The 18,929-nt window shown below is 35.4% G+C and overlaps 1 protein-coding gene across 3 annotated transcripts in view; it reads right to left on the reverse strand.

The window, feature by feature from the left end:
* The window catches only part of LOC140437488 (E3 ubiquitin-protein ligase SH3RF3-like), a 62,244-nt gene that overhangs the window by 13,588 nt on the left and 29,727 nt on the right, over positions 1–18,929 (reverse strand). For 2 of the 3 annotated variants that reach the window (XM_072527048.1, XM_072527045.1), the window contains exons 3-7: positions 18,366–18,601; positions 14,198–14,548; positions 11,415–11,786; positions 9,683–10,037; positions 3,220–3,383 (exon numbers count right to left, since the gene is read on the reverse strand). In XM_072527048.1, the coding sequence (XP_072383149.1) occupies positions 3,220–3,383; positions 9,683–10,037; positions 11,415–11,786; positions 14,198–14,548; positions 18,366–18,601 (1,478 nt within the window). The remainder of the gene's footprint in view (positions 1–3,219; positions 3,384–9,682; positions 10,038–11,414; positions 11,787–14,197; positions 14,549–18,365; positions 18,602–18,929) is intronic. The other variant, XM_072527047.1, reaches the window with a different exon arrangement.

An 18,929-nucleotide genomic window follows, 5' to 3' on the forward strand; every position in this document is an offset into this window, starting at 1 on the left:
CAAAAGATCCGTGTGTGTCAAAGGGCGATGGAGCGTGCTATGTTGGGCGTTTCACTACGAGACAAGATCCCAAATCGCCAGCTACGACAAAGAACAGGAGTGGCTGATGCAGTAGAGAGAGTAGCAACACTGAAATGGAACTGGGCAGGTCACGTGGCTCGAATGACAGATAATAGATGGACAAAGCGGATACTGGAATGGAGACCAAGAGATGATGCCTACCGAAGCAGAGGTCGTCCACCAACACGTTGGACTGACGATCTAAAACGTTGTCATAGGAATTGGATGCAAGAGGCACAAGATCGAAATAGATGGAAAATTATGAGGGAGATCTATGTCCAGCAGTGGATAAGCGAAGATTGAATGATGATAGTCTCCTTTTAGCTCGATACACTTGACCCAGCGATGCTCCACCTTCTCTAACCCTTCTGAAAAATACGTTTTCTAGAAGTCTGCAAATCATCATCGTGGCGACGATGACCTCCTCATTCGACTTAAATTTCTGCCCGGTGAGTGCCTCTTTCAAGTTTGAAAACAAAAAGAAGTCGCATGGGTTAAAATCTGGAGAATGCAGTGGATGGGTTAACAGTTCGTAGCCCAATTCAACCAATTTCGCCATGGCGAAGGCGGAGGTATAAGCCGGTGCGTTGTCATGGTGGAAGAGCACTTTTTTCTTTGCCAAATGGGATCGTTTTTCTGCAATTCGACGTCGAATCGGCCTAATAATTCGGAGTAGTAGGGCCCTGTAACCGTTTTGCCCTTCTTCAGGTAGTCGATGTAGATTTTGTAGATAGGACCTTTCTGGCCGATAGGACAGTCTTCACTTCTTCGCAGCACGTTCGACGGGTGCCATCCACTATTTCAACTGTTCCGAGGACTGGTGTGTATCAGCGGATCCATGTTTTGTCGACATTTACGAAACGACGTAGAAACTCTTTTGGTTTACGCTTAAATATAGTCAAACACTGCTATGAAGTGATCTCACTGTTGCACTTATTGTCCAGTGTGCGCAAATGCGGCATCCATCGGGCGGACAGCTTTCCCATGCCCAAAATTTCATACAGGATATGACATACGCGGTCTTTTGAGATGCCTACTGTCTCAGCTATCTCGCGCACTTTCTGTAGGCTGTCTATAGTCACTTTATTCTCCGTGGTAGCCATTTTCGTGGCACCGAGACATGGCTTATCAAACACCAACGTGCGACCAGGTTGAAACTCGTTATACCAATTTTTGACGGTTGCCGTCGCAGGAGAAGAGTCGCAGTACACAGCATTCAAGCGCTCTTTGATTTATTGTAATAAAAATTACATTTTTAAACAACGTTTGACGTTTCGATTTCCACTCTGGAAATCGTTTTCAAAAAAGATATTGGAAAAAAATTTCTGCGAAAACATGACCGACATGTTATTAAGTTGGGTTATGTATTTCAAAACTGACGGTTGACTTACTTGCCTCGATCTTGAAGGCAATATCCTTCTTTTGGCTGACAAAAAATCTGAGGGTGGTGTTTTTACTCTCTGAATATCAAATTCTGATTGTTTTGTGGGTTTTATTTGTTTGTATAATGTGTGTTGCATATGTATTGTGTATAATTGTAGATGAAGTCTGCGACTTCATTTAATCCACTATTGTTGGTATGTTTTTGACTTCTTGTTTTAGTATTGGCTGCTACATTCTGCTGATTGGTTTGCTACACATTTTTCTTTAGTAGGATGAGGTTGGTATGAATTAAAATGGCAAGGGCAGCGTTCTTAAAATTCAAGCAATTGTTCTGTGACAAAAATCTGAATACTGCGCTGAGACTGAGGTTTGTTGAATGTTACGTCTGGTCCCAACTACTGTACGGGGTAGAAACATGGACGTTAAGAGCGCAAATAGTTAAGAAGCTTGAAGCCTTTGAACTTTGGATATATCGGAGACTGTTGAGAATTCCATGGACTGCCAGGGTCACCAATGAGGAAGTGCTGAGAAGGATAGGTCGAGACAAAAAATTGTTGAGAACAATAAAAGTACGCAAGACTGCATACCTTGGACACATACTGAGGAATGATAAATATAGACTTCTGCAGATCATCATGCAGGGTAGAGTCGATGGCAAAAAGGGAATAGGTAGAAAGAGGAAGTCATGGCTGCGAAATATTCGAGACTGGACAAACATGATTAGACGAATTATTCCACGTTGCAAAAGACAGAGAAACTTTTAGAAATGTGATCGCCAACCTCCGTTAATGGGGACGGCATAGGAAGAAGAAGAAGGATGAGGTTGCTTCTTTAATTTTTCTCTTTTCCATCTCTATTTCTTTAATAATTATTGATGCATTTTTCCATGGTACTCTGTACAGGTTATCCCAGGCATGTTTGCATATGCGAGATTTCTTAATGTCTCTATTCTTGATGTATGTATGTTTCATGCTCGTTTATCTTGACACTTAGTGGTCTTGCGGTTTCTCCCACATAAAAATTATTGCATTCACAGGGTATTTTAGAGATGCAGTTTTTTATCATTCTTATATGTTGTTGGGTTTGGATTTGGACAGGATACAATCAATTGTTGCTTAACCCCACGTAAACATAATATTTAACTTAGTTATGCCACAAGAAAACAGTTTCAGAAACATTTTAAGCTCCCAGATATTTGAAACTTTCAATTTTTTACTTTGATTAGTATAACCCGTGTAGATATCTCTATCTCTAGTCATTACGATTTATTTTGTTTTTATCTGGCACATATTGCAATAATGTGTTCTGTAGTACTTCCGTAATATCCTATAGCATTTCTGTAGTAATGTAGATGGCAAGACACGAGAAAAAGGCCGAATTCCCGTGACATATCTATCGTGTTTTGACGTTGCAAGTGGTACTGACTAAAGTAATACTCTTTGGTACCTCGAGGAGATCTAGCGTTTCATATTGGTGGATATTGATAGTTAACGCTATTATAAACCTGTTTATGATAGTTGGTGTAAGTTCGTGTTCGTGAGTTTATAGTGACCTAATTCTATGTTTCCTGTAATACATACAATAATACGTTTTGATATATTTAGTTTTACCAACTATTCTGTAATAATCATAAAATTATTTGCAATTATATAACAAGCAAAATTATAAGAACCAATTCGCAAGCCAAATGAAAAAAATACCCAAACCAAAAGTTCCATTAGCCAAAAAGTCATGCAAGTAAGCTCTGAGAGAAAAATGCGTGCTACAAATCCCTACCTGACATGAACAGGCGTGGCAGAATGTTTAGCAGCTTGCATACTGGTGTCCTCAAAGACGGGATTGTCCATTGAATACGATGATGGAGGTGGTGATTTCGATCTTTTCATACTGGTTAGTCGTTTCATTAAGCTTACGGTCCCTTTTTCTTTACGCTCCTTTGACTAATAGATATTGACTTAATTAATTGTTCTAATAATTGAAAATATATTTTTTGTTGCAAAAAATCTATATATACATATATATTATATACAGGGTGCGGCAGATAAACAGCCGATTAGAAATATCTTGAAAACGAAAGGTAACTGATAATGAAAATTGTAATGAAGGGAAGTGAAAATTGTAATGTTTATTGAAAATATTTTTATCTCTTTGCTACTTCCGGTTATACCGGAAGTTGATTTTCACTTCGTTTTTTAATGGGACACTCTCTATATTTTGTACGTTACAAAAATATTTGAAGCATTGGCATTAGACGCCGGAATAGAAGCAAGAAAATATAAAACTATACCTCAGAAGCCCAAAGACAATTCTGATAATATCCGAAGTGTCATTATTGTGTACTACACTAAGCGGTATATAGCTATATTGTCTGGGAAACATTAAAACAATATACTGGAAAATAACATTCTTTTTATAGCTAGATTTATCTCTTTACTTTTAAAAGTTTAGTCAAATCAAAGAAGAGTTAAGGGTAAGTTCTTTTATCAAAGAAGTATGAATTGAAATAATTTTTGTACCCTAATAAAAGTTTTCAATAAATGAAATAATTCAAACCAAAGCAATCAATTAAATGCAATAAAAAATTCTCATATATAAAAACTTTCCTGATCAGACACTAAGAAATTTTAATAAAAGTCTGATCTATATCACAAAATATTAATAAACGGCAAGTTTTTGTAGTAATTTGTTGGAATACACTGCAACAATGATGGTTAAAGTTAATATTTACCAGTTAGTGCCTACAAAAAATTATCAAACCGTTAAATAAGAAAAATTGCGACAGTCTTTGAAAACCACAAATGTAAAATGTAGTGTTAATAAGCTAACAAACGCCAAACACATATTTACCTCAATGAAACTGATATTAAAGAAATATATCAATTAATATTGTTATCTCCGACTTGTACAATCTTCAATACAAACAATTCAATTCAAATTAGGTTACACATATATTCTATTCAACGCCTTATTTTGTCTAGACTAAGTTTGTATAGTTTAAGGTTACTTTATTACAGATTACAGATTTCAAATGAGTCTTTTAGCCTGGTACACCTTTTCACTTTATAACCTGGCAGATCTTTTATGTAATTATATTCTTCTGTAAGTATTCTATTGTAAGTCTCATAAAAGCCTTCGAAAGACCCATTTGTTTATACTATTGGTTACGTTTTATCCGTTCCACCCAGTCCATCTCCTTTTTGCTGTGCTTATTGCTACTCCAACGACAAGTTCTGGATCTACGAATGTTTTTTGCCCCTCCCCTGGCAAGTAGTTCCGCTTTTCGGTTCCTTCAATGCCAGTATGTCCAGGCACCCAGAGTAAACCTACTTTGTTATTACTTTTTCCGATCCGAATCCGATTCTGAAGAGAGTTCCGATATATTTTATAGATCTGTTCCTGCAGTTCCTCTTTATGAGTTCTTAAAGGAGTGTTTGAATTGAAGTTTTTCAAATTGTTCGACTCATTAGTTGTAGACTTCATATAGCTTCTTGGCTGTCTGAGGCGTTAAATATTTTATGTAATATCTTCAATGGGAATTAACCATAATTTTCAGTTTAAAATGCTAGTTCTGGGTGCGCAGTGATAAAATTCAAAAAAGTGGGGAAAGCTTCACATAAATTGCCGGTTACCTTTGTACAGTGTTGTAACATTGTGATATAAATATGGAAAATGTGCGAAAACGACAAGTTCTAAATCATCAACCTCAAAATGAAATTTATTACGTCTTAATATATTTAAGAAAAAGGTAGGGACGTATTGCTGCAATCACAGGTATTTATGAAGGTACCACATAATAATTATTATTTTTAACCGAATCTAATTTTAAGGTTTAAGTCTCTCAATTATAAAAAGCTGAAAAAAAAGTATTTTCTTCTCTGCCAAAACAAACGAAAACATCAAAAATTAAAATAAATTAGGAAAAGAAATTCGTAATTTAGGTTTTAGTTGAAAAAAAAAACCCAGAACCAATCGTATTTAATGGAATATCACGATATATAAAAATTGCAATTAGATTATTTACAAAGAATTAAAAGCTATTATATTAAGTAGCGCGTCGAGCATCCACGGCTTGATTGACCAATCTCCGCCATCCCTTCTTGTCAACTGCTTTCATCCTCTAATTTGTGACGTTGAGTCTTTTTAGATCATCTTCTACATCCACTTTTTACTTTTTTCTGGGTCGACCTCTTCTCTCTCTATTGTACTTGACGGTAGCATTCTTGGTAGTCCACGCGCTTCCATCCTCTGTATGTGTCCTAGGCACCTTAGTCGTTGGGTTCTTATTAATCAGAGTATGCTGAGCTATAACTCTCTCAGATCTTCATTTGTCCTGATCCAAAGTCGTTCTCCATTTTTCCTCCAAAGATTTTCCTTGGTAGTTTTCGTTTCCATATTTGCACCATTTCTAGTTGTTTTTTAGTTAATGTCCATATCTCTTATGCATAAGTTACCATAGGCCTAATAACCGTTCTGTCTTCTTCCTCTTCTTCGTGTGTCTTATCCTTTAAGAACATTGGCGATCATCACGCCTGATTTTATGCAGTTCTGAAGAGTTCTCCTGTTGTTTTTCCGCTCCACTGCTTTAAATTTTTCAACCAGGACGTGCGTCGTTTACCTGGTCCTCTTTTCCCTTCCACTTTCCTTGTATAACCAATCGCATCAACTCATATTTTTCGTTTCTTAACATGTGACCAAAGTAGCTCATTTTTCTTTCGTTTATAGTACGGAGTATTTTTATTTATTTTTTCATCTTTCTTAATGATTCCGTCTTTGCTACGTGTTGGGTCCATGATATTTTTCACATTCTTCGATCATACTACATCTCAAAGCTGGCAAATATTTTTTCAGTTGCGTCCGTAATTGTCCAGGCTTCAACTCCATATAAAGGGCAGGGAATACGTAGCACTTCAATACTCTAGGTCTAATTTCTATTCCCAATATATACCGTTATGTACATCCCTAATTTGACACCTTTGATATGCATTTATTTCTTATACATATATTTCCTTTTATAGGCATGTATAAATAAAAAACTAGCTAAATACATGAATTAATCCAAGTATTGGTAAAATACAGTGGTCACAAATAAACAATTTTCAAACAATGGCATGTTGACTACTTAAATACTTAAGTTATTTGATTGAAAACATTGAGAGGTATTTGTCAGTATCAAACTCAAAAATGACATGTCCCGCATCTGAAAAACGATTTATTAAATCTGATTTTGGTTTCACAAACGTTCAATTTCATTTCTGATTATGTTGTTCCGATATTTTATTTCTCTTATCAAAGATATACAGTGTGTCCGTAAAGTATGGAATAAATTCGATATTTCCTAAATGAAAAGCCTTTTTAAAAAAATTTAAAAAACATCGATTTTTAAGTTTAATGTTCTATATTCTACGATAAAATTTAATTATAAAAGGTAATACATATTAAGGTGATGACGTCATGGACTCTTTAGATCGATAAAAATGAGCTGATTCCAAAAAAGTATAATACTCGGGGTCTAATGGATATAATTTAAAAGATGCGCTTAGAAAATAAATTATTTATTATCAATTGTAAAAAAGTAGCCTACTCTACTAGTTTTTAGTGAAATGTAATTAATAAATAATTAAGTAGTACAATATCATTGTACTACTTAATAAATTGTAGCGCCTGCGCAATATCCCGCTTTCTTGTACTCCTCTGTATATGTGCCTAAGTATTTCTTTCAAAGCGGCCTAACAGTTCTTCGTCGCTTTTTACCATAGTCCATGTCTCTGACGCGTATGTCAGGACAGGTGTAATAAGAGTTTGATATATTAGTATCTTGGTTTTTCTGCTAATTATGTGTGATGTTAAGAGCTGCTTTAGTCCAAAGTAAGCTCTGTTCGCCAGGTATATTCTTCCCTTAATTTCTACGCTTACTAGGTTGCTGTTATTTAGTTGTGTTCGAAGATATATAAACTCCGAGACGCCTTCGAATGTGTGTGCTTCTGTCACCAGACCTTGTGGTGCCGCTATTTGTGTGCTGTTCGTAACCTTCATGTATTTTGTTTTGGATACGTTGACCTGCAGTCCCATTGTCTTAGCGGTTTTTTCTAATGTTTGAAAAGTCTGTATCAGGTCTCTTTTTGTCCGTGTTACTATGTCAATGTCATTTGCGTAGGCCAATATCTGTACACTTCTCTGTACCTCTGGTTGTTATGCCCGATTTCTCTATGGCTCTTTCTAGCGCTATGTTAAACAATAGGCACGATAGACCGTCTCCCTGGCGTACTCCAGTATGTGATTGAAAAGACCTTGACACTCTGTTTTGTACCTGGACTTTGCACTCAACTTTCGAAAGAGTTGTCTTTACCAATGTTATTAGATGCGACGGAATATCTAGTTCTGCCATGGCATTATAAAGTGCGCTTCTGTCTACACTGTCATAAGCGCTTTTAAAATCTATGAAGAGGTGGTGGGTATCGATTCCATATTCATATGTCTTTTCTAAGGTTTGTCGGAGAAGGATAATTATTGACCTTTCTTTTCGAAATCCACATTGGTATTTGCCTATTTTTTCCTCAGTATATACTAGTAAACGATCATAAAGTATATAAGCTAGTACTTTGTAAGCCGTATTTAAGAGGGTAATGCCTCGATAGTTGTCACATATTAGTGGATCCCCTTTCTTGTGAATAGGTATTATAATACCTACATTTCAACTGTCTGGGAGTTTTCCTTCTCTCCAAATGGATGCAACAAGTTTTATTATGTATTTTTTTAGCGCGTTTGCTCCATACCTGAACAGCTCAGGGAGTATACCATCTTCTCCAGGAGATTTGTTGCTTTTTAACCGTTTTATTACCTTGGCAACTTCTTCTGTTGGTATATTATTTTTCTCCCTTTCATCGTCTACGTCTCCACTGTGGTCATTTATGTCAGTCACTTCTCGGTTGCCTATATTTAATTTCTTAGCAAAATTCTCCGCATACAACATTAGACGTTCTACTTGCTTTTGATGAAGATGCGCACACTTCTGTTCGTAAGGTTAGTCGTGATCTCGATGTTTGCAAAACAACGGTACACAAAGTAATAAAACTTGAAAAATGGCACCCCTTTAGATGCACACTTGTACAGGAATTAAACGAGGATGATTCAGATAAAATAATACAATTTTGCGAACAATGATGGATAACTGTCACCGAAACCCTCTCTTGGTTCAAAATATAATTTTTTCTGATGAGGCTACATTCACATTAAATGGCGGGGTCAATCGTAAGAATTGTAAATACTGAGCAAAAGAAAACCCCAACTGGATGCGGGCATCATACACAATACCAGCAAAAGGTAAACGTATGGACTGGCATTATAAGAAATAGAATTATCGGACCCTACTTTTTCGAAGGTAATTTAAACGGGCCAGCATACCTTCAGTTTTTAAGGGGGTATCTCGCACCTACTTTAGTTAATTTATTCCCAAGTAGCATTAATCCTGGAGGTTTTAATGAATGTTTATGGTTTCAACTGGAAAGTGCGCATCCGCATTATACTCTAGATGTTCGAAGGTACCTAAACGAAATTTTTCCGAACAGGTGGATTTGAAGACGTGGACATATTGAATGGCCAGTGAGGTCGCCAGACCTCAATCATTTAGAATATTTTATATGGGGTCATTTGAAGAATGTTGTTTATAAAATGAAACCTGCAAATATTGAAGACTGAAAAACAAGAATTCGTAAAGAAATAAACAATATTTCTCAAGAAAGCATAAACAAGGTTCTACAAGAATTTGTACAACGTTTGGGTTACTGTCAAATACAACAAGGGCTACAATTCGAACATTTAAGATAAAGTCATGTATTAATTACTGGAGTATTTTCAAGTAATTTACTATAATTTATTAATATTCGAAATCAAAAATTAATTTTCTAAGCGCATATCTTCCAATTTATATCCGTTAGACCCCCAGTATTATACTTTTTGGATTGGATTTGGATTTCAGCTGATTTTTATCAATCTGAAAATGTCCTAAAATACAGGGTGTTACATTTAAAAAAAGAGCCGATGACGTCATCACCTTAATGTGTACCACCTTGTATAATGAAATTTTATTGTAAAATGTAGAACATTAAACTTGAAAATCGGCATGTTTTAGATTTTTTAAAAAGGCTTTTCATTTAGGAAATATCGAATTTATTCCATACTTTACGGACACACTGTATATTAATAAACCAACACCCCCGACAACAATTAAAAACTAACCCACCTTATCAGTTTTATTGACAGCGTTATTTCCTCCTGTCATAATGGCACTGCTGCTTCTGCCTAAAGGCACGGCTTGCGCGTCCTGTTGCCCCCCGTGCCAACTACTGGAAAAAGCATTCGACGAGGGGCTTGTTGCCCTTGCCGGTAATTCGGGTGGATTAGTGGAAGCGGCATGCTGTGCTGAAGCGGAATATGCTTTTCCGCTCCGAGTAAAACTTACGGGCAACTTAGATTCGGCGGAATCCTTGGCACTTTGAGTGTTGGGTACTCCCCTTGCTGGGGTTACGTAGTTACCTGGGAAGACGCCACATTTCTGGGTACGGTTGGATGTTCCTTTATACCAACCATCGTGACAGCTAAAAAAAAACAATCAAAATATATAAATGAGACATAAAATACTATCAATATTAATAAAATTTCATATTTACAGTAAAAGCAACTAAGTAATTGATTTATTATACACAACACATTAAACTGATATTAATTCAATGTTTTTTAAACAATATTTTTATTAACTTATGACAGGTGCTTCAACGCATCTTTTTTGCCGTTTATTAGTTGTTTTCTGACATTCATTAGAAAGGGAGAATTATTTTTCAAGTTAATAAGTTGTACACTTGTAGTATAAATGTATAAAATTTTCAAAAAAATTGAATTGAATAATGTTTTTAAAAATTGTTTAATCACAAATTAATACCTTAATTTGTTATATCGCATTATTCTTAACTTCTTAACCTTTTATAGTTTCACCGTGTATAATTGAAACACTGTGAAACATATCGAGTAATATTTTAATAATTAGAGTCCATTCAACCTGCACAATTGCACTTAATAAATTGCCGAATAATATATTTTCTAATTGAACTTCCTAAGTGTTGCAATAACGGCCTAGATTGAATTGCATTGTAAGCTCATAGTTCAAAGTTTGTTAGTATAATAGAAGCATTAACCTCTGTGCTGAGGCATACATTATTTGTGAAATTATAAATGGGGATTTGAGCTCATTTGAGGACAGTCTATTATAAAAAGTTACCTAACCAACAACTAGAGTGTAATTATCAGTAGCTGTCAATAAAACTATAATTTTTATCCACACTACTTCAACCATTTATTTACCATCGTCGATCAAGAAGAATCAGACAAAGGGGCATTAGAAAACAATTTGATCCTGATATTTACATCGAAACTGTCCAGTGTGCTTTTTTAATTCCTCCATGTTTAGCTAACCTTAGAAGGAAAGATACCACTTTTTCGCTTCTTATTGATAAAGCAACAAAATTTCTTAATATGTATTGAAACTGATAGCCATGTCAATGGAATAAATATAACTATTATAAGATATCGGAGTCAGTTGTTTGCACAAAAGTCTCCATCCATCCATCCAATGGCACTACAGCCCAAATCGGGCCTTGGCCTCTTTCAACAGGCTTCTCCAATCATCACGATTTACCGCTGTTCTTTTCCATGAACGCGTTCCCATGCAGTTCCTGGCATCCTCATCGACTTAACACAAAAGTCTCAACCTATTAAAATTCTGATAATCATCATCAGATATCTTATTTTAATTTTTTTGTCGACATTTTTTCCAATAACTAGAAAAATACTTCCATACAAAATATTTAACATTGCTTGAAGTTTAAGTGTTATAATCAAAATATTTTATTCGTCTTCGACTGATATGATTAAACGATAATAAATAAGTAAATAAAAAGTCTTTATCATTTGAGACTTACATTTCAGTCACCATATAAATTCCACCTTTTTTCAATTCCAATTCATCAGCTTTCTGCGGTTTATAAGGATATAAAGCCACATAGGTAGCAGGTAGTTGCATTTCCGAAAGATGCCCGGTACGTCCCCTTCTATCATTTGAAGTAGCCATTTGGCCATCGCTGCCTTGTACAATCTCAGCCGAAAGTCGATTTTGATTGGGCGTTAGAGGATTCGGATGGTGTGTAGTGACGAGGCCAGTAAAACTATGTCGCTTTTCCTTTGAATGTTGGTGTGGATGGTGAGAGGTAAGGTGTGGGTCTACAGGGCGAGGTTGGTTTTGTGGAGAGCGTTGTGGTGTAGTTAGTTTGCCTGTGTTGAGAAGGTCCGGTCTGCTGAAAACAACACACATTAAAAATCACTCATAGTAGATAAAATAATAAAATAAGATAAACAACCTAGCGGTATACAGTAATATACATAGATACACACTTATTATAAAAATAAATTTAAGTTTAACAAACGTTATTTTATTTATTTGTTTTTTAACTTTTTTATAATAACTCGAGAATGACTGGATCGATGTGGATGATTTTAATTTTAAAATATTTTTAGAAGTCCAAGGAAGGTTTACAAGGTTATAAAGTATGATAAACTTGTAAGGAGAATAGTGAAAACAACAATTTTATTTTAACATACAGTTATACATACTCCTTTGGACTGACGTCACTAAAACCGTGACTATCTTCACGTCTATTTACTTTTTTTTATTTTTCACACGAATGGCTGGAGTTCAATTCTCCGTCGAGGAGAAATTTTTTGTTTTTTTAAATCCATTCACTTTTAATCTTTTATTACTGAAGTGAATAATTCTTATCGCTCGATATGCCCGTACGTTTTTGCACAGCCCGAATCAATCTCACCATGACCGTGACCCTTGCAGTAAAATATACCTAATATCCTATATCCATTCCAATGGATTGTAATAAATCAGTGCTTTGTTTGACTTCATTGGAGAACCATCTCTAAATGAAGCCAAATCTCCGTTTGAAAATTTTTTAAATCTTCGTATTTTCGAATATGAACATTATTATCTGCAGAGTTTGTGTGTTTTTTGTTAGTTAGTTAGTTTTAAATCATAATGACGGTATTAGATTTTTGTTTCGATACAGGGCAACGACAAGCCGTTTATACGTATTTCGACCTTTTTAGGTCTCTTCAGAGCGGTATAGCCACTGCTCTGAATCCAAACAAAAATCTTTCCCGTCTAGGACAGAGGTCTAGGAAAGAGGTCTAAATGCGTATAAGCGGCTTGTCGCTGCCCTGTATCGAAACAAAAATCTAATACCGTCATTATGTTTTATTACTTTACTCCGTTTGGAGTACCAGAAACTGAATTCACTACGAAGTTTGACCATGATGAACGGCACGTGGAATGCAATTTTTAGATTCCCTTGCCGAGTAATTTATCAAGCTGTTTGCTTTGCAAGTTTTAGAAGGCACAGTGGTAAAAATTTGAATTCGGTTTCGTCAGGTAGAAATCGTTTGATTTCTCTTTTAGTTTTAAATGTTGAGTGAAGTTTACAGTACATATTATAATAACATCGATAATATACTACATATTGAGTTGTAAGTTATGAACTATTAACACCTGTATTTCTTATAAACTTTATGTCATCTGTTGTATTTTAGAGAACTGATGAAGCTTTAGAAATATAAAGCGAAACGTCTTCGATAAACTAATGAAGTAGTTGACTTCTTTTTTTTATTTGCCAACCTGAATGCCCGATTAAATCTCTGAATTCGCTAGTTAAATACTTTTAATATATATATGTATATATATTCCCGAGATTCTTATGAGGAACATAGAGCTTTCTTGAAGTATCTCCAGCGAACTTCATTTTTCGCTAGTGCTTTGATTTCAAGCCAGCATTCTTGTATAGCCAGCGTACTTCTTTGTATCTAATTTATTATTTCTTTACTTTCATTATTTCACTTAAGTATGTTGTTTGCTTTGTTCTATCTTTCATTTTTTTTAGTAGTTGTTAATCAAGTTGTTTGATTTGTTATCAAGTAAGTGCCTATATGTATTTCAACTTCTTAAATTTTCTTGTAGATATTTTGAATTTAACTGTATTTGCCTATATTAGTGCATATTTCAGACTGACAACCCGTTGGATATTGTTCTGTATACAGCTCCTACAGAATAATTGCCATTTTAGAAAAAACGTGTACATTCTTTTTGAATAGCCGGAGCTGACAGTTATGATCTTTAAATTTTAAAACAACTCTATCATCAAACCACGTACATAAAAGTGAGCCATATTTTTACTTAAAGGATTCCAATAAAATTAGGAGCTGTGAGACATGGGTATATATTAGGTTAAGAAATAATCAATATAATAATGTACACCTACGACAAAGCAATATCGGGTAAAACTTTTAGGCGCTTTATTTGCTAAGAGCTGCCGTTTAGAGGCTGGATGCAGATCCTGGACTCACCGTCCTTGCCCTATCAGTTTCCTCCTAGTGACGTTTATAATCACTATTCGGGATTGCCACCGAGCCTCGATTTTAGACGCCTCGTCTGCTCAATAAAACCGCCAAGCTCTTAAGGTTGCTTTAAGACCCTACCTCTTTCAGAGTTTTTTTGGTGAGAGTGGAACTGTTGTTGCCTCGCGTTAGCAAAGGCTAGACAGTCGTCCACAAAGTGTTATCCCACTACCGTTGTTATCGGGCTATATTTTGCCTGTTTCCGTTTAAGAGAGCAATTCCGGACAAACAATGTAAGCACAACAATACTTACCTCATGGTACTTTTAGGTGGTAGTGTCTGCTGTCCTTTCGGAGGCGGGGGAGAAGCAGGAGACGACGGAGAAGGACTACTCGAGCTGGATGAAGTATTTCCAGAAGAGGCATTAGCAGACGATATGTTAGAAGTGCCTCCCGAAGTGCCCGAACTTAAAGTAGAACTCGAGTCGGAAGCAGCAAGCGGAGCATGTTGTTGATTTGGTACAGGCGCACGCGCCAACGGCACAGGAGGCTGTTGTTGCACCTGCTGAGATATTACGTTGCGGGTGTGATCAGTTGGTATTAGAGGCGACGTATCTTCAGATGTTGGTGTAGGGGGTGCTACGCGTGAAGGGCCTGGTTGAGCACTAAAATAATTAAGATGAAATGTTAATTTTTTTTAACATGTACAGAATATAGATTTGTCTGTGTGTTTTTTCAATGCAAATAATACAATTTATTATATTAGATAAAGTTTAAATCATCAAAACATTTAACCAAGAAGATGCTGCCAATTAAGGAAAGGTAATCATTGCATGTAAGTAACTTAAGTGTTACTTAAGCGTAGGATGGGTAACTTAATCTCTATAATAATTTAATAATATGTTCAAACTGTATTAAAATATGTGAAAAAGAATACGTTTTAAATTACTATAAACTAAATTAATGAGAAAGATTAAGTACGTTGTCCTCCTTGAAGACTATGATAATATAAAGCTTAAAGTGACTAAATCATACTGCAAGTTATTTACAGTGTGTATAATTTATCATTGACACAACTTCTTGAATAATTTACGATTAACGTAGCTTTATCGGCTGAACGCATATATGTTTATACAAAACAACTATCTATAGTCCATATATAGTCCAAGCGTCATCATCATGCAACCTATTCTTTCCATTGCTGGACATAGGGCTCTCCCATTTTTCGCCACTCTTCACGGTTCTGTGTATCTTGTTGACGTCATCGATCCAGCGTGTTGGTGGCCGTCCTCTGCAGCTGTTTGTCTTCTCTTGGGCGCTAGTCAATTAGTTTTATGGTCCATCTTGAGTCTTTTAGTCTCGCTATGTGACCTGCCCAATTTCATTTCAACTTGGCTTTACGTTCGACGACATCAGTGATACCTGTTCTTTTCCTTAGGTCTTGGTTCCTTATTTTGTCTTTTTTTGTAACGCCGAGAATCGATCTTTCCATGCGCCTTTGTGCCACTTGCATTTTTAGTGCTGTTGTTTTTGTGAGAGTGAGAGTTTCTGCTCCGTATGTCATAATAGAAAGAACGCATTGGTCAAATGTCTTCGTTTCATAGCTATCGGAATGTTGCTCTTAAAGATATCTCTTAGTGAACCATACGCCGCCCAAGCAAGTGTTATTCGTCCTTGAAGTTCACAGTCTTGAAAGGTCTGATTATCCTTGTACTTTTCTGTCAATTCTACCACTTGATTTTGGATGGTTAGGTGTTCGCTGGGAACCAAATTTGTCATAAATTTGGTCTTACTGATGTTCATTTTTAGACCTATTGTTGAAGATACGTTTTCTAATTCTTTTAGCATTTGTTGTGCTTCACGCATATCTTCGGTAATAAGTACTATATCGTCGGCAAAACGCAGATGATTGAGCATTTCCCCGTCTATTTTTATTCCTCTATTTTCCCACTTAAGCATTTTAAAGGCGTATTCGAGGACCGTTAAAAATAATTTACGTGAGAGAGTGACGCCCTGTCTCACACCTCGCTTTATATGAATTTCTCTGTAGTATCATGTAGTTTTACACGCATTGTGGCGTTTTGGTACAATGTTTGTACTAACTTTGTAAATCGGTAGTTTACTTCTACTGAACAATAATTGTTCAGAGCAGTTATAATGCTATCTAATTCTACGGTATTGAAGGTTTTGTGAAAGTCTACGAAGATAAGTACCAGTGATCTGTTATATTCTATCGATTTTTCTATTAAGGTTTTTACTATTTGTAGGTGTTTTTTCCGAATTTTAAGCGGAAGCCAGCTTGTTCTCAGGGCTGGTAGAGAAATCCAACTTTTTTTCTAGTCTTATCGTAATTATTCGGGTGAACATTTTATAAATCTGGTTCAATAAGCTGATTGGTTTATAGTTTTCTAAGTGCGCCTTGTCTCCTTTCTTGTGTAGTAAAATCGTTACTGAATTGTTCCATGTTTCCGGTATGCAACAGTCTGTTAGACAAAGATTAAACAAAATTTTTATTTTGTTGAGAATATATATCTTTATAGTTTCTATTACGACTCCATCTTCTCCAGATGTTTTGTTTTTGGATTCTTGGATTTCGCTTAGTGTGATCTCTGGCATGAGCTCTAAACCCTGGTTGATGATTTTGCGTGATGCGGCGGCTTCCAAGTTCGTTTGGTATTCTCTTTGATTTGTGTATAGTTCTTGATAGAAGTCTTCAACTATGTGTAGTAGTTCTTCTCTATTTGATATGGGGACTCCTTTGTTCTTTAGTTCGTGTATTTCACATTTTCCATTGTTTTAGCCGTCTTCTCAGGACTTTCAGGCTTTTATTCTCTTCTATAGTTCGATGGACCTTTTCATTCTTAATTTTTTTCAACCTTTCCTTATAGCTTTCGATACTTTTTTATTTATTTTTCGTAGTTTTTCTTCGTTAATGCTTTAGTTTCCTTGATTTCACTTCTAGTTTCCATTAGTTGCTTTGTTTCAATGGATATTTTTCCGTCTTAGTGTCTTTTAGGGCAGCATTTTACTTGAGCCTCTCGAATAACTTCTAATATATTTTCGTTGTAGGGTATTTACATTTTTATACATTCATTTTGTTGTAGTCCAAGCGTATATCAAGTAATATCTCATGCAGAGCTGTTTAGCATCAATCGGGTGAATTTGCACCAGTAGTGATTAAATACAACGTGAATCAACAACCAAATGGAAGAAAAAATGGCAAAACAAAAGCTTCTTTATAGCACTAAGCTAAGAGGACTTACAGAATGATGATGTGTGTATGGTCTAAAGAGGTAACATTTTTTAAAAGTCTCCCCAAATTCACAAATATGTTTGTCAATTAATTAGAGAAGCAACTGTATGCGTTTTTGAATTTCAGGTCCAAGCTGAGCATAAAGATTTATCATAGAGGAGACTACCTAGCATCCTGCAATAGTTCGGGTCTCAGAAAAATGTTGGCTGTCAATAACCATGATTTTGGTTTTGTTGTAGTTGACCATGAGTCCAAACTGAACACTTTTAGCTACCTCGATGTTTTTTTAGTTAGTTCATGATTTCTTATGGAGGAGCTAGAAGTGTAGTGTCGTGTGCGAAACTCAAATTAGATATCTTGACACCTTCCAGATTTACTCCTCCCTCTTAACCATTCAAAACTTGCGCATTATGAATTCTGTATATATGTATAGATGTCAAATTCATCAGATAAGCATCCGCCCATTGTCGGTCGTCAGTATGTTCCACAGTTTGTCCCATCTAACATTGTCGAAGGCCACTGCTGCAGGAGAGTGAAAAGAAGTGAAGGGCCTGACATCCAGATTTACACGGAGTGTACGCGGAAATCTGAGCCATATTGGCGTATGAAGACATAATATTAGATATACAAAACAACTTAAATATAATTGCTGGAAAATACGAGGTTGAACAAAAAATGTAGATCTTTTTGTAAATTTACAACTTGATAGTGTTAGACTACAACAACTCGCCTTGTATTTTGTTCGGCAAGCATACTATCATGTTTCAATACTATTTTATGAAGTATTCCCAAAGAAATTAATGCTGTTAATGTAAAATTAGATTGCTGTTAATAATTTAAAAGTAGTGAAGAAATTAACATATTACGGACGTCCGACACGCCCCAATATTTTTGTCCGTTAAAATTTTGATCATGTTTTCCACTTATTTTCCCATCACACGTAAGAATCTAACGATATTTACTCAAAATGACGTTTTTCATACCGTCTCAAAGGAAAATTTGTCCATCACGACATTCTTAAGTAATCTAAGTAGTTGTTGTTTTTTAGTCTACTAACGTTAATAAACTATATAGGTACTAGAAATCACCTATTCCTCCGGTAATGCAAATTTCGTGGATTTGATATATTAGTAACTAATAACTACTTGTACTCTAAACCTACGTTTCCTCCCCATAGTCAATGAGTTACAAATTATAATAAAAAATAAAATAAAAAGGACTATACTTACTTGGTGGATAATTTCATTAAAGATCTAGCTAAATTGTTCAATTCGACAAATGCTAAAGGAAATATGCCAATTCTACCATTTAATTTTCCTTCTGCCCAATTTTCATCGACTCTCCTAATGACACTGATGATATCTCCTTTATTAAATGACAAACATCCTTCTTCTTCGTCGTTTGCCATACGAAAATCGTATAATGCTTTACATTGTGGTATATGACTCGGAACAGGGGTTATTATCTAAAAAAAAAATGATTTATTTAGGATTATTTATTGTAAGAATTTTATGAACCAATAAAAAATTAATAATATATTATAAGGAAGTGTAGATGCAATATATGTATAAAGTAGAAACACGCATTTGGGAAAATATTTTTCTTTTCAATTTCTACTCGATTTTGAAGCCAAGTGTAAACGCGGATTGTACGTATGGCTGACTAACTGAACGCAGCTAAAAGTTATGTTGATATTACTATTACTGACTGTTGACATGTACGAGTACAGTATAAACGCGCCAATACATTCCAGGCTAATATGAACCGTTACGATGTAGTGGACAAAGAGTATT

This window comes from Diabrotica undecimpunctata, chromosome 3 (assembly GCF_040954645.1).
Source record: "Diabrotica undecimpunctata isolate CICGRU chromosome 3, icDiaUnde3, whole genome shotgun sequence".
NCBI lineage: Eukaryota > Metazoa > Arthropoda > Insecta > Coleoptera > Chrysomelidae > Diabrotica > Diabrotica undecimpunctata.